This window comes from Lissotriton helveticus, chromosome 6, assembly GCF_964261635.1.
Source record: "Lissotriton helveticus chromosome 6, aLisHel1.1, whole genome shotgun sequence".
Taxonomy (NCBI): Eukaryota; Metazoa; Chordata; class Amphibia; order Caudata; family Salamandridae; genus Lissotriton; species Lissotriton helveticus.
The window spans coordinates 2,118,998,671-2,119,023,574 of NC_136067.1; the positions used below are offsets into that span (position 1 = coordinate 2,118,998,671).

A 24,904-nucleotide genomic window follows, 5' to 3' on the forward strand; every position below is an offset into this window, starting at 1 on the left:
ACTACATACGGAAATATTTCCAGGCACTTAATTGACGTGACAGGCGCTATCTAACTTTGCCCATCTTGGAAAAGTGAAACGTTGAGCCAGCCATGCCAGGATTCAATCCTGTGGCTTGCAAGCATCTGGCTGGCACAGATCACCAAGCCATCTTACCCCCTCGCAGTATGACGTGAATCAATACATACACCAACTTCTGCAGTTTGCTTCCGGGGTGTTTCAATCCTTCACACAGTTCTGTCACACCCGAATCCTCCAGGTGATTGAATGCCAGGTGGAGCTCGTAGAGTGACCGGTTCACACCAAGGGCGGCGGAGAGCTCGGTGCAGCATGATCGGGTGAGATCACATCCCCCTAGCCTGCAGGAAACAGAGAAACATAGACATGAGAATGTGTGAGGGTGAGAAGGACAGGGACGAGAAGCAGGAAACAGTGTGGAGAGCTATGGATGAGCAGTGACATGGAGGAGTGTGAAGATAAGAGGAAGGCATGGGGCGAAGGAGTGATTACTTACAGCTATGAATGAGTTAGGTGGGTAACGAGAAGTGAGGAGGGGTGGGGCAGGAGGTGAGGAGTAAAAAAGAGAGAAGAGGGAGGTGGTACAGTGAGGATGGCTACAGAGGAGGAGTGACAGGAGAAACAGTCAACTCATACTTCTCGACCGGGCCCCCTCTGAACAGGAACACTGCTGAGATGGGAATGTTCCATGCCTGAAATATGGGTGGGGTTCATCTACCCTGAGTACCAATCCTGGACCTGTCCCATGACCTGACAGTGTACACCAAGCACACACCCACAGTGGGTCGAGCACTACTGTCCCTCTCCTGAGTGTAGCACATAGCACTGTGGTGGTAGCATATTGTGTTCACTGTAATTGATAGTATGACCACAACCTTTTATATGAGAAATGAGAGTTTTGACCAACAGCACCTCATGCAGAAATGTCCACTTTATATAAATTCCCAGAACCTTCAGCTATTATCCTGAATGTTTGTTGAGTGACTGAGTGTGTGTGTGTGTGTGTATGTGTGTGTGTGTGTGTGTGTGTGTGTGTGTGAATGAACGAGTGAGTGAAGGTGAGTAAGTGAGTAAGAGAGTGAGTGTGTGTTGCTGAGTGATTGAAGGATGGAGTGAATGAGTGAGTGAGTTAGTGTACGAGTGTGTGGATGAGTGAGTGCATGTGTGAGTGTGTGAGTGAGTGAGTGATTGAGTGAGTGAATACATGTGAGAGTGAGCACTGAAGCCAGAGGGATCCATTATTTTGGATCCCCCTGGCCTGGCCGAGGAGACGATGAAAGAGGAAAACAGCTTTCCCAGACAGTGGAAATACGTTGCCTGCATTCCTGTTGCTGTAGGGTGGAGACACAGACACTGAAACCAGGAGGACGGAGACACGGCTAACTTTAGAAATTCCATGAAGGCGCTGCTAATTAGAGGCTTCTGGTTAGTTCTTCTTAAGCTCTGTCATTTCATAGATGGTAGGGGTGAAGGAGGAGAGTGCAGTGTTTTTGTTCTAGATGAGGACATGTGCCCTGTTGTCTATCTCTGATTGCTGTCTCTGAGGAGCTGATGACATCCAGATGCAAACCTCTCACGTTGTTGAGCTTGTGCTGTTGGTGTTTCAATTTGGACCCAGTCTTAGTGCTACCTGCTATAAGAAGCCTCATTCCGCACACTGTGTCTACAGAGCAGCCTGACAGGGACACCGGAAATGAGAACTACTCTAAATCGGTTCCTGTCTGGAAAGTGTGTCTAAAAGTGTGACACAAACCAGCTCCCTTCATCCCAGCTCTGGCTCCAGGCTGTACATGAGAGGGTACTTGATGGAGAGCTTTATGAAAAGGGCTGGGGTCCGCTGGGCATCCAGTCTCACAGAGACGAGGGGAATCATCAGAGACGAGGGGGGATCATCAGAGACGAGGGGGATCATCAGAGACGAGGGGGGATCATCAGAGACAAAGGGGATCATCAGAGACGAGGGGGGATCATCAGAGACGAGGGGGGATCACCTGAAGTCTGCAGTTGTAGCTGAAGAAGCTGAGGATCTGCTTGAGTGCTTAGAAGCCTGTCTGCTAATGGAGAGAATGAGCGATAGCCCATGGAGAGAGGCTCAGTGTGTCCCATGCACTGAGGGAATTCCAGAGAGAGACGACTACCTGCGCCGAGGCGGGTCCCCCGAGTCTCTCACAAATGGTTCCTGGGATTATCTTCATTCACCGCGGTTTCCGCCAACTGGAGTGCTGCTCTACTAATGGATTATCTCTCGAGGAGTGAGGGGAAGGTTAACACTCACACTCTACACCGCCAGGGGTAAGAACTGAAAAGAACTTTGAGCTGGGAGCGCATTTGATGTGTGGGGGAAATAGAGATCTCACATGAGCCTGATTCATGCTTTTACTGGACTATTGGGGAGCACCATCCATCAAGGGGTCACCTGGGGCCGAAGAGCTGCAGGGAACTCACTGGATGTAACTATACAAGGGAGACCTGTACCCAGGGCCACTCTCAACATTGGAATGAGTAGTATTTAGTTCTGCTGCATGATTAAAATATATATTCTTTTCTTAAAAGACATGTATATATATGGCTGGAAACGGAAGACATTGGGTTCGTTGATTTGTTTGTTGAGTGCTCAACCAGCACTTTTGAGGCACATTAACCCCTATTTATCCTGTAATTCTCTCAAAGTCTGACATATGCAAACAATCCCCACACTGATTACCTGGACCATCCTCTTCACCCAGGACACCACCTCCATCATAAAAAATCCATCCACTCAGGAGCGCCCACAGACACATGCCTGCACCACATCTTCAACCTCGGAAACCAAAGGATCGGCTAGGAACTCACCACCCTACTCAACATCCGTATCACCACCACAACATTTCCTGACACCTGGAAACACGCTGAAGTCAGACCACTACTGAAAGAACCATCAGCCAACCCCAGCAAACTCAAAAACTACTAGCTAATCTCCCTGCTTCCATTCCCAGTGAAGGTACTGGAGAAGATCATCAACAATCAACTCATGACTCACTTGGAGCAGAACCAGCTACTCAACGCCTCCCAATCCGGCTTCGACATCAATCACAGCACCGAAACTGCCCTGATCGCAGCCAACCATGACTTCCAAACTCTCCTCGACCGAGAAGAAAGAGAAGCTTTGAACTTCCTCGACCTCTTAGCAGCCTTCGCCTCTGTATCACACCACACACTGATCGAAAGAGTGCACCGAATCTGCATCCAAGGGGACGCACTCAGATTTATTTCCCCCTTCTTCACTGAAAAAAACCCAGATGATCCACCTCCCGCCTTTCACCCAGTGGCAGCTGGTGAAATTTCAAACAGGTGGGGCATGAATGCCTACACTGGATGGTCCAGAGTGGCCAGAATGAGATTGCCCAAAGTCCCTGGGGTGAGCTTAGGGTGCTCTCCTTCCCCAAGAAATGTTAGTAAAAGACGTTGATGCCAACCACTGCATTTATGGCATTTTCTTAATTTATCCAACACCCTAATGGTTCAACAAGTTGATATGAGGAGGGACTGTTGAAATATGCTGAAAGGCCTAACTGGAACAGCAGAAACTATGTACTTCACTGGCTTTGTCCGCCAGAAAAAATAATTCTAACAGCGGTAATTCAATTGCAAGGAGAGGACAATGCCGACATCACCCCCTCTTGATGTGCCTGTGCTGCGTCAGTAGTGACTCACTGATCTTTGACAATGCACAAAGAACGGAGACGGAGAATACTAAAAACTGCATCTGGAACATGCCCTGTGCAGACAGGACCATAGTGTTCCCTAATTTACAAAATATAGACGCACACTGGCATAGTAAAGCCACCTTGGGCCCAAATGCAAGCGGGTAAATGTGGTCTCCCTGCCCCAGATTGGCTGTGAAAACAGAGGTGAAGGGGGGCCCATCACATTACAAGGTCCCAGTGCAACTGCACCTGTTGCAATATTGATAGCTACACTCATTTAATCTCAAGTGCTAGCAGCTCCTATGTTTCACAAATATTTTTGCATTCTGTTTAGTGTGGTAGTGATAGTGGTAGAAATAAACAGCATTATCATTGAAACAAAAAAAGCCATTTGTATGGATTGGTAAACATCTGAAAGGTTTATGAATTCTGCGGTCAGATGCTTTCACCAATTTAGCAGGCCATTTTTTTCACAGGCCTTTTATTATACAGCCTGGATATTTCACTGGTTTTATTGACAGGTTTCATGGCAGATTCCCATCCTCTCTATCCACTGGGCGCGAGACCTCCCACTCCACAGGCTTTCACTTGGCACACGCTAATGCTTATGGGCATATAGACTCCCAGGCACGCATACAATGACAATCGTACTGACATACATACCCAGTCACCGGCAAGCAAACAAGCACGGACACCCACACTCATACAAGGTAAAACTGCAAAACAAATACCGTACCTGAGGCTAGCCACTTCAGCACGAGCGGGTATGCTTTTCGAGCAGGGCCCATGATTTCAGAATGGCATAACCGGAAAGCTGCTTATCAGAGCTAGGTCGAAGAGCTTCTACCCAATGAGAAGCTGGGATTGGGTTAAAGGTAAACTCCCTTTTTCTATTCCAACTTCTGATAGGGTAAAATGGCGCATGATGGACAAGCCCTGAAGCTCCATTACCTGACAGGCTGCACTGCGTGACTCTGGTAAGGCATGTCTGATATGTATTGTAATTGTATGAGGCCGGGATGTACCAGCCCCCATATGACACATGTGCAATACAACTAGTGAAGCCTTCTTCTGCTGCCTAGAGGACATTACAGCTTTTATGCAAACACATGATCTGAGAATGTTTATTTTCATTTAAAAGCTGCATGCAACACCTGAAGCAATTATCTGCAGAGAGAGGCAGTGGGTTGACACCCTGGCTTTCTCTATGGAAGAGCCGCTAATGCTTTCACCTCTGAACCCAAGGAGATCACCTGCTGTGCCCCAAAGGTCTCATCCCTCAGCCCCCGCTCTTCAATGCACATATGACCTCGCTAGCCAACATCGTCAGATCCCACGGTCTCATCATAATTTCCTATGCAGACCACATCCAACTCATGCTCTCACTCAAAGACGACCCCACCACTACATGAACCAAATTCCACTGATGCATGAAAAACATTGCTGACTGGATGAAGAACAACTGCCTACAATTGAACACAGACAAGACAGAAGTACTATTCTTTGGCAACAGCAGCAACACATGGATCGACTCCTGGTGGCCATCAGACCTAGGACCTACACCCACTCCCTCCAACCACGCCAGAAACTTTGGATTCATCATTGAAAACAAGCTCATCATGAAACCACAGATCAACCCCGTCTCCTCCTCCTGCTTCCTCACCCTGTGCATGCTATGTAAGATCATCAAGTAAAATGTAAATGTAAATGTAAATGTACATGTATTTATATAGCGTAAATCACCAACCGAGGTCGGTATCTAAGTGCTTGCTTAGGGAACCCGTCCTAGTATTCCCCTGTGAGATAACCCCGGCAGGGTATCCACAAGGTGAAAGCCAGGCATCCCGCCGCGAGGGGCCGTTGTGGAGATTAAGCAAGCTATTGCCCAGAGTCGCAGAGTGTGAACCCGTGAGTCGAGTTGGCACCGGAGCGAGAATTATCGAGTCCGTGGAATTTTTGAGCCCAAGACCCGCCGAGGCGGGGAATCGAACCCTGGTCCAGGGCCAATCTCAGCTCCCGGGTCTGCCGCCTCTAACCCCTGAGCCACACTTCTCCATCAAGTGACAACCCGTACACGAGAAGCACCATGACACAGGCCCTCATCATCAGCCGACTGGACTACGCCAATGCCTTCTATGTAGGAATCGCAGCACACCTACAGTGACTTCAGACCACACAAAACACTGCAGCCAGACTCATCCTCACCCTTCCCTGACAAACCCACACACAGCCCACCTCAGGAAACACCACTGGCTCTCCTTACAGAAGAGATACCAATTGAAGCTGCTAGCTCATGCACACAAGGCTCTACACAACCACGGACCCATATACTTTAACCACCTCCTGAACTTCCACCAACCCTCAAGAGGACTACGCTACGCCTCCCTTTCACTTGCCCATACTCCCCGCATCTACCGAAGCAGGAGGGACGCGCCTTCTCCCACATCACATCAAAGACCTGTAACAGCCTCCCCACGTTTCTCTCGACCATCATCTCACTTTTGGAATTCCGAATGACCCCCAAGACCTGGCTGTTCGAATAAGCCTCCAGGACCTGCAGCATCTGGATGATTAGCAACGCTTTATTAATCCTGATTTATTGATTGATTGGGATGGTTATAAGCCTTGTTGGGTTTCAACAGTGGTGGGGGTCAATTCTAACCCTATGGCACAAGTGAGAGGGGGAACATATGTTTGGGCAGAACCACCCCTTCAGGGTTACTCATTGAATTCAAGCATACTTTCCATCATTTCTTGTTCCAATTAATCAGTGTGACTATGATCAGACATTGTCACTGTGACATATAACTCAAGCTGCAACTCTGTAATGAGGCCAAACAAGGAAGAAGCATACCTAAGATTGCTTGTGTTCATATTCAGATGGAGTGTGACATTGATATAGTTTGTTTTTTGGGGATAGAAACAAGAATTAATTGTGTAAGGAAATGCCTCTTTTTGCATGATCAACCTCAAAGTTTTGTACTGATGCTGCTGGTTTTTCGACTCTGGTGGTGCCCCGAGGCCTGCTAACCAGACTTCCCTGCTAGTGCTCTGACCCTTAAAACATGTGTATAGCTTATTAGCTCACCCACAATTGGCATAGGCATAAGTTAACTTACTTATAAGTCCATAGTGTATGTTGCCAGGAGCACTCACGGCCTGCAAGTTAAAGTGCTCCTCGTGGACTGCGGCACTTATCGCCCCAACACGAGGGCAGCAACGCAAAGGAAGTCTCCCATCCTCCTCTTGCTGGCTGGCAGAGCAGCTCTTGGCCTGCTAACTCGACTTTGCCATTTAAACTAATGACAAAGTCCAGACCTCCCGTTTTAATATATCTGTCACACTTCAGGTAGGACTATCGGTCTCGAGAACGGGGTGCTGAATGTTGCAAGGTATTACATGTGTTTTCATATATCCTAACAGTAAAAAAAACAAATTGTTGTTTTTGCTTTAGAAAGGTCAGTATCACCATTGGAAAGTACACGGTTACATACTGACCACGCGGCTGTGCTAACTTCTGAATGGGACTACTACGTTTGGTACTTCAAAGAATCAAATGAGTTGTGACATTAGACCGACCTGATACCAAGCTCAAATATAATGTCACTTTGTAATGTCACTTTTAAGTAAATGGCAACTTTAGAAAGATTTCCAGTAACCGTCTACAGTCATATAAAAAAAAAGTTCTCAAAGGAATCATTTAAAATCATGAGCTTTTAATTTAAATCTTATTCATATATATAGTCACTGAAAAAGACACAGGTTCCAGGGATGTTATAGTTAGTTGGACATTTCACTCGTACAAAACCAGAGAAATTCGGCCGTTATAGCTAGTACAGCTAACTATAACTCGCGCCTCTGCAATACACTGCTGATGACGTTACATATTACATCATTCATGAGATGGTCAGGGACATCACTGATGACATCACTGATGATATCACCGATGACATCACTGATGGCATCACCCAGTGACTGTGTGTTTCTATAAAGTTTAAATATGTTTTATACATATGCTAAGGTGTATTGGAGAATGAGAGGGTATAAAAGTGGATGGATGATTTAGTAGGTTTATGACTGACTGTATAAGTGAGTGATTAAATGTGTCTTACTGAATGCCTGTGTTGGTGACTGAGAAAGACATTCACACAATTTAGTTTGATAGTTGATGTGTAAGTGGTTGCATGGGTTGGTGAGTAGCTAAATGAGGATCTATATGGGTTATTGATTGGTTGTCTGAATATTTGTACGTGTGCCTGAGTGTCAGTTTATGTAACTCTGTGCATAGATGTGTGAGTGGATGATTCACTGGGTGTATGGGTTCAAGAGTGCATCTGTGAAGGGCTGTATGTGAGGGTGAGTGAGTGCATGGGTGTGCTGGTGAGTGAATGGATGCCTCAGTGGTACATGTGTGAGTAACTGCATATGCGAAAGGCAGTATATGTGTGTTGGAGTGTATATATGACTATATGAGAGAGTGAGTGATTGTGAGAGTGGCTGTATGGATCAGTGTGTGCTTGTATTAGTTATTGTATAAGAGTGTAAGTATGTGTTAGTATCTATTTGAATAAGTGAGCTGGTGTGTGTATAACTGTATAGGTGAGTAAATGGGAGTGTGATTGATTCTTTGCATAAGTGACTAGGTGTGTGAGTAACTTTATGGATGAGTGGCGGTGTGTGAGTGTCTGTATAGATATGTGAGTGTATATGATAATGCCGTATTGATGGTTGACTGCATGTATGAGTGACTGTATGGGTGAATGAGCGGATGTGTGTGTAGACCTAGGAATTAGTGCGTGGGTATGTACTGGTATTGGTGTGTCTATGGTTTTGGCAGTCTGTATTTCAGAATGGGTGTATCAAAGGTTATATTAGGGTTTGAGGAGGTGCATCAGACTATCACATGGATGATGTAATCAGTGATGTCATTTGAGATGTCATCAGTGAAGTTATCAATGATGTCACTGACCATGTCATGAAAGATTTAATATGTGACGTCATCAGCAGTGCATTGCAGGGGCCCGTGTAATAGTTAGCTGAACTAACTACAATGGCCGAATTTCTCTGGTTTTGTACAAGTGAAATGTCCACCTAACTATAACGTTCCTGAAACCTGTGTTTTTTTCAGTGACTTTCTAAGGTTTTTTAAATGCTAATTTCTAACTATAACATCCCTGAAACCTATGTTTTTTTTCAGTAAATTTCAAAGGTTTTTTAAATGCTAATTGCTAACTATAATATCCCTGAAACCTATGTTTTTTTCAGTGTATTTCAAAGGTTTTTTAACTGCTAATTCCTAACTATGCCTACAAAGGTAGGACATGTGAACAGATGTAGTGCTACAATCCCCTGAGGACTACCCATGCACTCCAGCAATCCCCCTGTCAGTCTTTGACCACTATAGGTGTTATAGTTGTTTAGATTAGTACATGGTATTGGCTGGGTGACTGGAGGAGTGCACGGAGAGTGACAGTGTGATTGCGGGGCTGCATGGGTACTACCAGGGGAATTGAAGGAGTAAATAGGAAGTGTGCAAAGTGGTTAGAGGACTGTATGGGTAGTGCATAGGGGATTGTAGCAGTGACCACTTAGTGCCTGGATCATTGCATGAGTACATACCTACTGACAGAAACATTAGAATACTGCAAGGAGACTGCCTGAGTGTATTTATAAGTGCTTGGGTATTGGCAAAGTGTTTGGATTAGTACATAGTAGTGTCTGAGTGACTGGAGGAGTGCACAGGGAGTGACAGTGTGATTGCGGGACTGCATGGGTGCTACAAGGGGAATTGAAGGAGCAAATGAAAAGTGTATAGGAGGTTAGAGGACTGCCTGGGTAGTACACAGGGATTGTAGCAGTGCGTTTGTTTGTCCCTGGATCATTGCATGACTACATGGGTAGGGACTGGATGATTAGAGTACGGCGAGGAGAGTGCATGGTGAATGTATAAGAGCTTGGGTTTTGGCGGAGTGATTGAATAAGTACATAGTGCTGGTTGAGTGATTGGAGGAATGCATGGGTAGTGACAGAGGGATTTCTGGAGTGCATGGGTAATTAGAGGAGTGAATCAGTAGTGTTTGGTGGTTAGAGGTCTGCATGGGAAGTGCGCAGGGGATTGTAGCAGTGCATGTATTAGTGCCTGGGTCATTGCATGACTCCATGGGTAGTAACTGGATGATTAGAGTACTGAAAGGAGAGTGCATGGTGAATTTATAAATGCTTGGGTTTTGGCGGAGTGATTGGATAAGGACATGGTGCTGGCAGGGTGATTGGACAAGTGCTCAGGGAGTGACAGGGGGATTGCTGGACAGCATGGGCAGTGCTCTGGAGATTTTAGCACTGCACGAGTTAGTAGTACCTTGGCCATTGCATGAGTACATGCGTAATGACTGGATGTTTAGAGTGATGCAAGGAGTCATCAGTCATGTAATTTGAGATGTCATCAGTCATGTCATCAGTGATGTCACTGACCATGTCATGAATGATGTAATATGTAACATCATCAGCTGTGCATTGCGGGGCGCGAGTTATAGTTAGCTGAACTAACTATAATGGACGAATTTCTCTGGTTTTGTCCAAGTGAAATGTCCAACTAACTATAATGTCCCAAAAACCTGTGTTTTTGGTGAATTTCTAAGGTTTTTTTAAATGCTAATTTCTAACTATAACAACCATGAAACCTATGCTTTTTGTCCGTGAATTTCAAAGGTTTTTTAAATGCTAATTGCTAACTATAATGTCCCTGAAACCTATGTTTTTTTCTGTGTATTTCAAAGGTTTTTTAACTGCTAATTCCCAACTATGCCTACAAAGGTAGGACATGTGAAGAAAGAGGAAGAAAAGCGCAAAAAAGCCAGACAAATGCAGAAAGAGGCAACAGTAGTTCAGAATGATGAAGAAACAGCAGAAAGAAGCAAGAGATGTGCAGAAAGAACCAACAGAGGAGCAAAAAGTCCTCCTGTGCCCCCAACTTTTTGCTGACGGGTACTGGTGGTAACTGACTCTGACAACCAGGCCTGGCCTTGTCTGAACTGAGGTGGCTTGGCGAGTAAAATAACGATAGATTAAATCCAGATCTGTGACTGGGGGTGAATGTTTTGCCATTGTGCAACATTCCGTCCATCATCTTGTGTGTTTTGCTGTTCACCCTATGTGGGAAAGGTATACCCAGACGTGGGTCCCGTGCTCACTAAGCCACTGGAGTCAAGCTATCCTGGCTGAAGACGGCTGATAGCCAGAAACTGGTCCTAGGAGGCTTGATTCCGGTCCAGGGAAGACATGGCTTGTCAGTTCGGGCTGGACTATACCCATGTGGCACAGTGTCAAGACTGATTTTCATATGGCCATGTCTGAACTGGGGTGGCTTGGTGAGCAAAATAACGATAGATTAAATTCAGATCTGTGACTGGGGGTGAATGTTTTGCCATTGTGCAACATTCCGTCCATCATCTTGTATGTTTTGCTGTTCACCCTATGTGGGAAAGATAGGCCCAGATGTGAGTCTCGTGCTCACTAAGACACTGGAGTCATGCTATCCTGGCTAAAGACGGCTGATAGCCAGAAACTGGTCCTAGGATGCTCGATTCCGGTCCAGGGAAGACATGGTTTGGCAGTTCGGGCTGGACCGTTCCCATGAGGCACAGGGTCAAGCCTGATTTTGATATGGCCATGTCTGAACTGGGGGGGCTTGGTGAGCAAAATAACGATAGACTAAACCTAGGTCTGTGACAGGGGGTGAATGTTTTGCCATTGTGCAACATTCCGTCAATCATCTTGTGGGTTTTGCTGTTCACCCTATGTGGGAAAGGTATGCCCAGACGTGAGTCCCATGCTCACTAAGCCAATGGAGTCAAGCTATCCTGGCTGAAGACGGCAAATAGCCAGAAACCGGTCCTAGGATGCTTGATTCCGGTCCAGGGAAGACATGGTTTGTCAGTTCGGGCTGGACTGTTCCCATGTGGCACAGGGTCAAGACTGATTTTCATATGGCCATGTCTGAACTGGGGTGGCTTGGTGAGTAAAATAACGATAGATTAAATCCAGATCTGTGACTGGGGGTGAATGTTTTGCCATTGTGCAACATTCCGTCCATCATCTTGTATGTTTTGCTGTCCACCCTATGTGGGAAAGGTATGCCCAGACGTGGGTCTCCTGCTCACTAAGACACTGGAGTCAAGCTATCCTGGCTGAAAATGGCTGATAGCCAGAAACCGGTCCTAGGATGCTTGATTCTGGTCCAGGGAAGACATGGCTAGGCACTTTGGGCTGGACTGTTTTTCCATGAGGCACAGGGTCAAGACTGATTTTCATATGGCCATGTCTGAACTGGGGTGGATTGGTGAGCAAAATAACGATAGATTAAACCCAGATCTGTGACTGGGGGTGAATGTTTTGCCATTGTGCAACATTTCGTCCATCATCTTGTATGTTTTACTGTTCACCCTATGTGGGAAAGGTATGCCCAGACGTGGGTTCCGTGCTCACTAAGCCACTGGAGTCAAGCTATCCCGGCTGAAGACGGCTGATAGCCAGAAACCGGTCCTAGGATGCTTGATTCCGTTCCAGGGAAGACATGGCTTGTCAGTTCGGGCTGGACTGTTCCCATGAGGCACAGGGTCAAGATTTATTTTCAAATGACCATATCTGAACTGGGGTGGCTTGGTGAGTAAAATAACGTCAGATTAAATCTAGATCTGTGACTGGGGGTGAATGTTTTGCCATTGTGCAACATTCCGTCCATCATCTTGTATGTTTTGCTGCTCACCCTATGTGGGAAAGGTATGCCCAGACGTGGGTCTCCTGCTCACTAAGACACTGGAGTCAAGCTATCCCGGCTGAAGACGGCTGATAGCCAGAAACCGGTCCTAGGATGCTCGATTCCGGTCCAGGGAAGACATGGCTTGGCACTTTGGACTGGACTGTTCCCATGAGGCACAGGGTCAAGACTGATTTTCAGATGGCCATGTCTGAACTGGGGTGGCTTGGTGAGCAAAATAACGATAGAATAAACCCAGATCTGTGACTGGGGGTGAATGTTTTGCCATTGTGCAACATTCTGTCCATCATCTTGTATGTTTTGCTGTTCACCCTATGTGGGAAAGGTATGCCCAGACGTGTGTCCCGTGCTCACTAAGTCACTGGAGTCAAGCTATCCCGGCTGAAGACGGCTGATAGCCAGAAACCGGTCCTAGGATGCTTGATTCCGTTCCAGGGAAGACATGGCTTGTCAGTTCGGGCTGGACTGTTCCCATGAGGCACAGGGTCAAGATTTATTTTCAAATTCTTGATTGGCTCCTGAGGCGGAAAGCCGGGAGCAGGGCCATTTATTTTAAAATTCATTGTCACTGATTATTGTGTTTTTAACCAGGCATCTTTACTTACCTGCATCTCCTTGCTTGCTACAAACAGCGCTACTCGCTGCAACGATCCCCTTACTTCTCCCGCCATTCCCGAGGGCGAGGCGAGACACGCCCCCTCGGCTGGCCACGCCCCCCGCCAGACTTATAAATAGAGCGCGCCGCTGACGGGCGTCGCATTCTTGATTGGCTCCTGAGGCGGAAAGCCGGGAGCAGGGCCATTTATTTTAAAATTCATTGTCACTGATTATTGTGTTTTTAACCAGGCATCTTTACTTACCTGCATCTCCTTGCTTGCTACAAACAGCGCTACTCGCTGCAACGATCCCCTTACTTCTCCCGCCATTCCCGAGGGCGAGGCGAGACACGCCCCCTCGGCTGGCCACGCCCCCGCCAGACTTATAAATAGAGCGCGCCGCTGACGGGCGTCGCATTCTTGATTGGCTCCTGAGGCGGAAAGCCGGGAGCAGGGCCATTTATTTTAAAATTCATTGTCACTGATTATTGTGTTTTTAACCAGGCATCTTTACTTACCTGCATCTCCTTGCTTGCTACAAACAGCGCTACTCGCTGCAATGATCCCCTTACTTCTCCCGCCATTCCCGAGGGCGAGGCGAGACACGCCCCCTCGGCTGGCCACGCCCCCCGCCAGACTTATAAATAGAGCGCGCCGCTGACGGGCGTCGCATTCTTGATTGGCTCCTGAGGCGGAGAGCCGGGAGCAGGGCCATTTATTTTAAAATTCATTGTCACTGATTATTGTGTTTTTAACCAGGCATCTTTACTTACCTGCATCTCCTTGCTTGCTACAAACAGCGCTTCTCGCTGCAACGATCCCCTTACTTCTCCCGCCATTCCCGAGGGCGAGGCGAGACACGCCCCCTCGGCTGGCCACGCCCCCCGCCAGACTTATAAATAGAGCGCGCCGCTGACGGGCGTCGCATTCTTGATTGGCTCCTGAGGCGGAAAGCCGGGAGCAGGGCCATTTATTTTAAAATTCATTGTCACTGATTATTGTGTTTTTAACCAGGCATCTTTACTTACCTGCATCTCCTTGCTTGCTACAAACAGCGCTACTCGCTGCAACGATCCCCTTAATTCTCCCGCCATTCCCGAGGGCGAGGCGAGACACGCCCCCTCGGCTGGCCACGCCCCCGCCAGACTTATAAATAGAGCGCGCCGCTGACGGGCGTCGCATTCTTGATTAGCTCCTGAGGCGGAAAGCCGGGAGCAGGGCCATTTATTTTAAAATTCATTGTCACTGATTATTTTGTTTTTAACCAGGCATCTTTACTTACCTGCATCTCCTTGCTTGCTACAAACAGCGCTACTCGCTGCAACGATCCCCTTAATTCTCCCGCCATTCCCGAGGGCGAGGCGAGACACGCCCCCTCGGCTGGCCACGCCCCCCCAACTTCCTAACCCGCCAGCATAAAGCATGTGTCTTGGCAGGAAGCGCAGCGGACGTGCGCAGCGGGCGCGACTTTTGCGCGCCGAAGGCGCGCCTAAGGCAAGCCCGTCTGCGCCCGTCTGCGGCCGGACGGGGCCAGGGGCACGACTCCATGCCAAACCTACGTTTTACTCTACCAAGGACCTCACTGCCCTCCAGGGCCATTGGCCACTCCCGGATCCCATCCGCAGTCTGATCTCCTCACTAGACCTTGCTCCTTCTTCCCCCATTGCACCCGATCCCCCGCAGCACGTCCCCCCGTCACCTCGCCCCCCACCCCTTGACCCTCCCCCCTACTCTTCGGCATTGTCTGTCTTCCTACTCAATACCAGGTCAGCGGTCAAGCACCATCACGAGCTGTTTGTCCTACTCGACTCAGAGAAACCTGACATACTGCTCCCGACCGAAACCTGGTATTGTGATTCTTCCCTTCCTGTTCTCCTGGCCACCCTACCCCCCTCCTATGTGGCCCTGCGGGCCGACCGGCCGACAGGCAAGGCTGGTGGTGGGGTCGCCTTAATTGCTCGGTCGGAGTTGAATTTCCAACCACTCCCTTTTTCCCCTATTCCCCCTGCTGACTTCTTGGTAGTCCGCTCTCTTTCATTTCCCCCCCCATCACTTGCCTCCTTATGTACCGCCCTCCTCAGCCCTCGCCTTTATTTTTGCCGGCATTTCAAGACCTGTTAGCCAACCTGGTGGTCAACTACGCCTCGGTCTTGGTGCTAGGGGACTTCAATTACTGGCCCTCAGACCCTCATGAGTGCTCAGTCTCTAAAGAATTTACCGATTTCCTCTCATCCCTCAATTTCGTGTCACACATATCCGTCCCCACTCATTCCCATGGGCACACACTGGACCAGGTCTGGTCCCTTAACCTCCCTGTGGCCTCGGCTGCTGTCTCGCCATGCCCATGGTCCGACCATTCCCTCATTTCCTTTTCCATTCTCCGAAACCTGATGCCCAAAACTCCGCACACCAAAAACACCTGGGCGCGGAACTGGAACAGAGTGGATTATCCCTCCTTGACCTCCTCACTCCGCAACTCCTCTCCCATTCTCGCTGGTTTACCATCTGCCTCTCAAGCCAAGGCCATTAACACCTGGCTGGCTGGAGGCTGCGACTCAGTGGCGCCCTTACGCCGCATCTCCATCCGCCGACCTAAGGACTCCAATAGATGGTTCAATGACCACCTAAAAGATCTTAAACTGAGCGCCCGACGGGCGGAGAGGCAATGGAGGAAAAATTACAGTCCCTTATCAAAAACCCACTTCCTATCAGCACTGGCTAAATATAAAACAGCAATCCTGGATGCAAAAACCTCCTACTTCTCTTCAAAAATAACTTCTGCAGAAAACAAAACCAGGGAAATTTTCGGCATAGTGAATGACCTGGCATTCTCAGACCGAACCTCGTCCCAAATCCCTCCTTCCCAGCCTCTCTGCGATCAACTCAATACCTATTTCGTAGAGAAAATTGCTACTATCAAGACCAACATCCCACCACCCTCGTCTGCCTTTGTCGATCCCTCCCCTCCTTCCGTCCTGTGCCTTTTTACCTCCATTCCTCCCCTCACTCAGGATTCTTTTTTGGAGATACTCCCCAAAGTGAAGTCAGGGTCTCCTGCGGACGTCTGCCCGGCACGAGTCCTGCAGCAAATTTACTCCAGCTGCCCTGACCCCCCCATCGCCTTCCTCAACAGTTCTCTGGCACAGGGCGTTGTGCCCTCTGTGCTAAAGGCAGCTACAATAGTGCCCATCCTGAAAAAACCTGGCGCGGACCCTTCCATCTCGGCCAACTACCGCCCCATCTCCCTGCTACCCTTCTTGGGCAAGGTGAGGGAACGCCACGTCACCGCGGCACTCAGCGCCCATGTTGAGGCAAACGGAGGACTGGCATCCCGCCAAGCCGGGTTCCGCCCCAGGCATTCAACCGAATCAGTCGTGGTCGCGGTCTTAGACAATCTCAGAAAGGGTATGGACGAGAACAAACACCAGGCACTGGTCCTCCTTGATCTCTCCGCCGCCTTTGACACGGTGGACCATACCATCCTACTTACCCGTGTCAAGGCGGCTGGTATCGGGGGATCAGCACTGGTCTGGCTCTCCTCCTTTCTGAGGGACCGCACTCAGGCGGTTCGGCTAGGCGACTTCACGGCCACTCCTCTTCCTGTCACCTGCGGTGTTCCCCAGGGTTCCTCTCTCTCCCCTTTGCTTTTCAATCTCTATATCTTTCCTCTCATTTTCGCACTCCAGCAGCTGGAGGTCACCGTTTATAATTACGCGGACGACCTCCAGCTCATCTTTGATCTGTCCCCCTCTCCTCTCTCTGTTTCCAACTTCCAGTCAACTATGACATTCATCAGGGACTGGATGAACCACAACCATCTTAAGCTGAACCCGGATAAAACCGAGCTGGTTCTCACGGGTGGTTCATCCAGCCCCTGGAACTCTCTCTTTTGGCCCCCCTCTCTTGGTCCCTCTCCTACCCCTTCAACCTCGGTCAAAACACTCGGTGTTAAAATAAACAGCCAGCTCACTCTTCATTCACAAATTAGCTCCGTGGTATCCTCTTGTTTCCTCACTCTCCGCACTATCCGCACTATTTCCCGTTTCTTTCCCCCCAGGCACTTAAGATCATCATGGCCGCATTAGTGATATCGCGATTGGACTACGCAAACGCTCTCTACCATGGCATCCCCGCGTACAGCTTGCGTAGACTCCAGATTATTCAAAACCAGGCAGCCCGGCTGGTGTATGGCCTTCCTCGTTATCACCATTCCACCCCCCTTCTCAGGGAGCTTCACTGGCTCCCTGTAAAAGAACGCTCCCTTTTTAAGATCGGCTGTATGGCCTTCCAGGCCCGCCAGGGCACCGCCCCCGCTTTTATCTCCTCATTAATCCACCCGTATGTACCTGTAAGAGAACTTCGGTCTTCTTCCAAGTCCCTTCTTCAGACCCCTCGCTTCACACGTAAAAAGTGGGGCGGGGCCAGCTTTTCCACCCTGGCTCCAACTTTTTGGAACTCACACCCTGACCACCTCCGCTCTGCCACTCAGTACCTCTCCTTTCGTAGAGATCTGAAAACGTTCCTCTTCAGCCAGGCCTTCCCTTCTTAAACTCCCCTAAATACCTCCTCCTTTCCTTTCTTCTGGTCTCTCTCCCTCAGTTGCCAATCCCCCTAGCGCCAAGAAACCGCAAGGTGTACGCTGCGCTCTAGAAATATTTTAAATTAGAATGACCATATCTGAACTGGGGTGGCTTGATGAGCAAAATAACAATAGATTAAACCCAGGTCTGTGACTGGGGGTGAATGTTTTGCCATTGTGCAACATTCCGTCCATCAACTTTGTATGTTTTGCTGTTCACCCTATGTGGGAAGGGTATGCCCAGATGTGGGTCCCGTGCTCACTAAGCCACTGGATTCAAGCTATCCTGGCTGAAAACAGCTGATAGCCAGAAACCGGTCCTAGGATGCTTGATTCCGGTCCCGGGAAGACATTTCTTGGAAGTTCGGCTCGACTGTTCCCGTGAGGCACAGGGTCAAGACTGATTTGCATATGGCCATGCCTGAACTGGGGTGGCTTGGTGAGCAAAATAACGATGGATTAAACCCAGATCTGTGACTAGGGGTGAATGTTTTGCCATTGTACAACATTCCATCCATCATCTTGTGTGTTTTGCTGTTCACCCTATGTGGGAAGGGTATGCCCAGACGTGGGTCCCGTGCTCACTAAGTCACTGGAGTCAAGCTATCCTGGCTGACGACGGCTGACAGTCAGAAACAGGTCCTAGGATGCTTCATTCCGGTCCAGGGAAGACATGGCTTGGCAGTTCGGGCTGGACTGTTCCCATGAGGCACATTGTCAAGACTGATTTGCATATGGCCATGTCTGAACTGGGGTGGCTTGGTGAACAAAACAACAATAGATTAAATCCAGATCTGTGACTGGGGGTGAATGTTTTGCCATTGTGCAACATTCCGTCCATCATCTTGTGTGTTTTGCTGTTCCCCCTATGTGGGAAAGGTATGCCCAGACGTGGGTCTCCTGCTCACTAAGACACTGGAGTCAAGCTATCCTGGCTGAAGACGGCTGATAGCCCGAAACCGGTCCTAGGATGCTCGATTCCGGTCCAGGGAAGACATTTCTTGGAAGTTCGGGCTCGACTGTTCCCGTGAGGCACAGGGTCAAGACTGATTTGCATATGGCCATGTCTGAACTGGGGTGGCATGGTGAGCAAAATAACGATGGATTAAACCCAGATCTGTGACTGGGGGTGAATGTTTTGCCATTGTACAACATTCCGTCCATCATCTTGTGTGTTTTGCTGTTCACCCTATGTGGGAAGGGTATGCCCAGATGTGGGTCCCATGCTCACTAAGCCACTGGAGTCAAGCTATCCTGGCTGAAGACGGCTGACAGCCAGATACAGGTCCTGGGATGCTTGATTCCGGTCCAAAGAAGACATGGCTTGGCAGTTCGGGCTGGACTGTTCCCATGAGGCACATTGTCAAGACTGATTTGCATATGGCCATGTCTGAACTGGGGTGGCTTGGTGAGTAAAATAACGTTAGATTAAATCTAGATCTGTGACTGGGGGTGAATGTTTTGCCATTGTGCAACATTCCGTCCATCATCTTGTGTGTTTTGCTGTTCACCCTATGTGGGAAAGGTATGCCCAGACGTGGGTCCCGTGCTCACTAAGACACTGGAGTCAAGCTATCCTGGCTGAAGACGGCTGATAGCCAGAAACCGGTCCTAGGATGCTCGATTCTGGTCCAGGGAAGACGTGGCTTGGCACTTTGGGCTGGACTGTTCCCATGAGGCACAGGGTCAAGACTGATTTTCATATGGCCCTATCTCAACTGGGGTGGCTTGGTGAGCAAAATAACGATAGATTAAACCCAGGTCTGTGACTGGGGGTGAATGTTTTGCCATTTTGCAACATTCCGTCCATCAACTTGTGTGTTTTGCTGTTCACCCTATGTGGGAAGGGTATGCCCAGATGTGGGTCCCGTGCTCACTAAGCCACTGGAGTCAAGCTATCCTGGCTGAAGACAGCTGATAGCCAGAAACCGGTCCTAGGATGCTTGATTCCGGTCCAGGGAAGACATTTCTTGGAAGTTCGGGCTCGACTGTTCCCGTGAGGCACAGGGTCAAGACTGATTTGCATATGGCCATGTCTGAACTGGGGTGGCTTGGTGAGCAAAATAACGATGGATTAAACCCAGATCTGTGACTGGGGGTGAATGTTTTGCCATTGTACAACATTCCATCCATCATCTTGTGTGTTTTGCTGTTCACCCTATGTGGGAAGGGTATGCCCAGACGTGGGTCCCATGCTCACTAAGCCACTGGAGTCAAGCTATCCTGGCTGAAGACGGCTGACAGCCAGAAACAGGTCCTAGGATGCTTGATTCCGGTCCAGGGAAGACATGGCTTGGCAGTTCGGGCTGGACTGTTCCCATGAGGCACATTGTCAAGACTGATTTGCACATGGCCATGTCTGAACTGGGGTGGCTTGGTGAGCAAAACAACGATACATTAAATCCAGATCAGTGACTGGGGGTGAATGTTTTGGCATTGTGCAACATTCCGTCCATCATCTTGTGTGTTTTGCTGTTCACCCTATGTGGGAAGGGTATGCCCAAACGTGGGTCCCATGCTCACTAAGCCACTGGAGTCAAGCTATCCTGGCTTAAGACGGCTGACAGCCAGAAACAGGTCCTACGATGCTTGATTCCGGTCCAGGGAAGACATGGCTTGGCAGTTCGGGCTGGACTGTTCCCATGAGGCACATTGTCAAGACTGATTTGCATATGGCCATGTCTGAACTGGTGTGGCTCGGTGAGCAAAATAACGATAGATTAAACCCAGGTCTGTAACTGGGGGTGAATGTTTTGCCATTGTGCAACATTCCGTCCATCAACTTGTGTGTTTTGCTGTTCACCCTATGTGGGAAAGGTTTGCCCAGACATGGGTCCTGTGCTCTCTAAGACACTGGAGTCAAGCTATCCTGGCTGAAGATGGCTGATAGCCAGAATTCGGTCCTAGGAAGCTTGATTCCGGTCAAGGGAAGACATGGATTGGCAGTTTGGGCTGGACTGTTCCCATGAGGCCCAGAGTCAAGACTGATTAGCATATGGCCATATCTGAACTGGGGTGGCTTGGTAAGCAAAATAACGATAGATTAAACCCAGATCTGTGACTGGGGTGAAGGTTTTGCCATTGTGCAACATTCCGTCCATCATCTTGTGTGTTTTGCTGTTCACCCTTTGTGGGAAGGGTATGCCCAGATGTGGGTCCCTTGCTCACTAAGCCACTGGAGTCAAGCAATCCTGGCTCAAGACAGCTGATAGCCAGAAACCGGTCTTAGGATGCTTGATTCCGGTCCAGGGAAGACATGGCTTCGCAGTTCGGGCTGGACTGTTACCATGAGGCACAGGGTCAAGACTGATTTGCATATAGCCATGTCTGAACTGTGGTGGCTTGGTGAGCAAAATAACCATGGATTAAACCTAGATCTGTGACTGGGGTGAATGTTTTCCCATTGTGCAACTTTCCGTCCATCATCTTGTGGGTTTTGCTGTTCACCCTATGTGCGAAGGGTATGCCCAGAAGTGGGTCCCGTGCTCACTAAGCCACTGGAGTCAAGCTATACTGGCTGAAGAAGGCTGATAGCCAGAAACCGGTCCTAGGATGCTTGATTCTGGTCAGGGAAGACATGGCTTGGCAGTTCGGGCTGGACTGTTCTCATGAGGCACAGGGTCTAGACTGATTTGCATATGGCCATGTCTGAACTAGGGTGGCTTAGTGAGCAAACTAACGATGGATTAAACTCAGATCTGTGACTGGGGGTGAATGTTTTGCCATTGTGCAACATTCCGTCCATCAACTTGTGTGTTTAACCAGGCCCAGAGCCCGTGCTATGTTAAAAGACACTTAGAATACAGTGAAAACACCTACACACACTAGTTCAAGTTCAAGTTCGGGCATTTATAAAGCGCACTACTCACCCAGAGGGTCTCAAGGCGCTAGAGGGAGGGGTTCATTATTTGTTGAATAGCCAGGTTTTCAGTTCTTATCTGAAGGAGATGTGGTTCTGAGTAAGGCGGAGGTGGGTGGGGAGTGAGTTCCAGGTCTTAGAAGCCAGGAAGGAGAAGGATCTGCCACCCATGGAGGATTTTCGGATGCGCGGGACTGTGGCGAGGGCTTGATTGGATGATCTTAGTTGGCGGGTGGGTTTGTAGAAGGACAGTCGAGTGTTGAGGCATTCGGGTCCTAGATTGTAAAGGGCCTTGTGTGCGTGGGTGAGAAGGCGGAAAGTAATTCTTTTGCTGACGGGAAGCCAGTGGAGGTCTTTTAGGTGTCCGGTGATGTTATCTTGGCGCAGGATGTCTAATATGAGTCTCGCTGACGCGATTTGGATGCGCTGGAGTTTTTTCTGTAATTTTGTTGTAATTCTGGCGTAAAGTGTGTTGCCATAATCCAGACGACTCGTGACCAGTGCATGGGTGACAGTCTTTCTTGTCTCGAGGGGGATCCAGCGGAAGATCTTTTTGAGAATGCGAAGGACGTTGAAGCAGGAGGACGAGACGGCGTTGACTTGTCTAGACATACAGAGAGAGGAGTCTAGAATGAAGCCAAGGTTACGTGCATGGTCTGTGGGTGAGGGTGCTGTGCCCAGAGCGGAAGGCCACCAAGAGTCGTCCCAAGCTGAGGGGGATGATCCTAGGAGGAGCACCTCCGTTTTGTCTGAGTTGAGTTTTAGGTGGCTCTGAATCATCCAATCGGCTACTTCTTTCATGCCTTCGTGAAGATTGGTTTTGGCGGTGTTGGGGTCTTTGGTGAGGGAAAGGATTAGCTGGGTATCGTCGGCGTAAGAAATGATGTTGAGGTTGTGTTGATGCGCGATAGAGGCGAGAGGGCTCATGTAGACGTTGAAGAGGGTGGGACTAAGTGAGGATCCTTGAGGTATGCCGCAGATGACTTCGGTGGCCTTTGAGTAGAATGGGGGAAGTTGGACTCTCTGAGTTCTCCCAGCTAGGAATTAGGTGATCCAGTCCAAGGCTTTTCCATGTATGCCGATGTTGCTGAGGCATTGTATAAGGGTGCTGTGGCAGACTGTGTCGAAAGCGGCGGAGAGGTCGAGTAGGATGAGGGCCACTGTTTCTCCATTTTCCAGGAGTGCTCGGATGTCGTCGGTCGCTGCAATGAGGGCGGTTTCGGTGCTATGTTTGGCTCGAAATCCGGATTGAGATGGATCTAGGGAGTTGTTGGATTCAAGGAAGGCGGCGAGCTGGCTGTTGACGGCTTTCTCGATGACTCCCGGGAAAGGGAGGAGGGATATGGGTCGGTAGTTTTTTAGTTCTGAGGGGTCTGCTGTGGGTTTCTTCAGAAGGGCGCTGAGTTCGGCGTGTTTCCAGATTTCTGGGAAAGTGGAAGAGTTGAAAGAGCAGTTGATGACATCGCGGAGTTGGGGTGCGATGATGGAGTCAGCTTTGTTGAAGATGTGGTGGGGACAAGGGTCAGAAGGCGAGCCAGATGGATTGAGTTCATGAGGCGAATGGTGTCTTCAGTGGTTATTGGGTTCCAGGCACTGAGGATGTTAGTTGGAGGAGTGGAATCTGAAGGGGGTGGGGCGGGTGGATCACTGGGAGTATTCTTGAAGCTGTTGTGGATGTCGGCAATTTTGTTGTAGAAGAAGGAGGATAGCGCGTCGCAGAGGTTTTGGGAGGGAGTGATGTCATTGGATGCTGCGGTGGGGTGAGTGAATTCTTTGACGATGTTGAAGAGTTCCTTGCTGTTATGAGAATTGTTGTCGAGACGGTCCTTGAATGCTGATTTCTTGGCTGATCGAATCAGTTGGTGGTGTTTGCGGGTGGCTGCCTTGAGGGAGGCCATGTTGTCTGAGGTTGGGTTTTTTCTCCAATTCTTTTCCATGGTGCGGCATAGCTTCTTGGTTTTTTTAAGTTCATCATTGAACCAGGGAGCCTTTTTGCTGGTTGATTTCAACTGGTGCATTTTCAGGGGTGCTAATTCGTCCGCACTGTGGGTAATCCATTGCCTGAGGTTGGTGGCCGCTTGGTCTGGGTCCATTGAGAGGGTGGGAGTGTTATGGTTGAGTGATGTAAGGAGTTGGTCGGTGGTGATTTTGTTCCAGTTTCTCCGGGGAATGGGTTGTGGCCGGTTGTGGGTCAGGGTGGTTATGTAGCTGAAGTGGACACAGCTGTGATCCGTCTAGTGGAGAGCTGTAGTGCGATCGAAGGAGATGTGCTTGCTGGAGGTGAAGATGGGGTCAAGCGTGTGTCCGGCTATATGGGTGGGGGTGTCAACAAGTTGTTTGAGTCCGAGGTTGGCCAGGTTGTCCAGAAGGGTGGTGGTGTTACTGTCGAGTGTGTTTTCAAGGTGGTAGTTGAGGTCTCCTAGAAGAATGTAGTTCTCGGAGGCGAGGGCGTGCGGGCTGACGAAGTCTGTGATGTCGTCGCTGAATTGAGTGCGGGTGCCTGGAGGCCTGTAAATGAGGGTGCCTCTAAGGGTGGTCCTGGGGTCGGTGTGGATCTGGAAGTGGAGGTGTTCGGCAGATGTAAGATTGTCGTCGGAGCTGGTTGTAATTTTGATGGTGTTTCTGTGGACGATGGCGATGCCTCCTCCAGTTTGATTGGTGCGGTCTTTTCGAATGATCTTGTAAGTGTTCGGTATGGCTATGGCGATGTCGGGAGCAGAGGATGCGTTCATCCATGTTTCAGTAAGGAAGGCGATGTCAGGTGACGCAGTGTCGATTAGGTCCCAGAGTTCTGTTGCATGTCTGTGGACCGAGCGGGTGTTCAGTAGGATGCATTTAAGGCTCTTGGGTTCGGAGATGTGTGCGTAGGAAGTGGGTTTGGTGAGGGTCCTGAAGCAGTTGAACTTGCAGGAGAGGCAGGCGAATGGGCCATGGGTACGTCCTGGGGAGGCTTCGCAGCATTGTGGTGTGCGTCCAGGGTTGAGAGCGAGGAGAGTAGCGGCATCATAAGTGGTTCTAGTGGGTTGGGAGTGGCGGGGACCAGGGTGTCTGGCGCTGGGCGCGGTCCAGGCGCGGTTGGGCGAAGACGGGCTTACCTTTGGCGCACCTTCGGCGCAGCCGCAGCGCGTGGACGCTGCGCGTTGGGACATCCGTCTTAAATGGTTAGTGGAGGGGGCGGTGGGTGGGAGGGGCAGCAGGGAGGCGGTAGCGGGGAGGAGGGGCGGGCCAGGGTTAAAACCTCAACAACAAAATGGAGGGTCAAAGGGAAAGGGAGACAGGGGCAGCAAATGTCCAATGGCACCGAGTGTGCAGCTAATATATCAACATGCAAATGAAGCCTCAGCAATGTCGCGCTGTAAAGCAGGGCAGAGAGTGCGGCACTACGTATTA

The 24,904-nt window shown here is 49.3% G+C and overlaps 1 protein-coding gene across 3 annotated transcripts in view; it reads right to left on the reverse strand.

Annotated features, from left to right (window-relative positions):
* LOC144764091 (NACHT, LRR and PYD domains-containing protein 3-like) overlaps positions 1–24,904 on the reverse strand; it is a 337,958-nt gene that overhangs the window by 88,763 nt on the left and 224,291 nt on the right. For 2 of the 3 annotated variants that reach the window (XM_078650248.1, XM_078650249.1), the window contains exon 9: positions 189–359. The exons of the other annotated variant lie outside the window; for it this stretch is intronic. In XM_078650248.1, the coding sequence (XP_078506374.1) occupies positions 189–359 (171 nt within the window). The remainder of the gene's footprint in view (positions 1–188; positions 360–24,904) is intronic. 3 annotated transcript variants of the gene reach the window in all.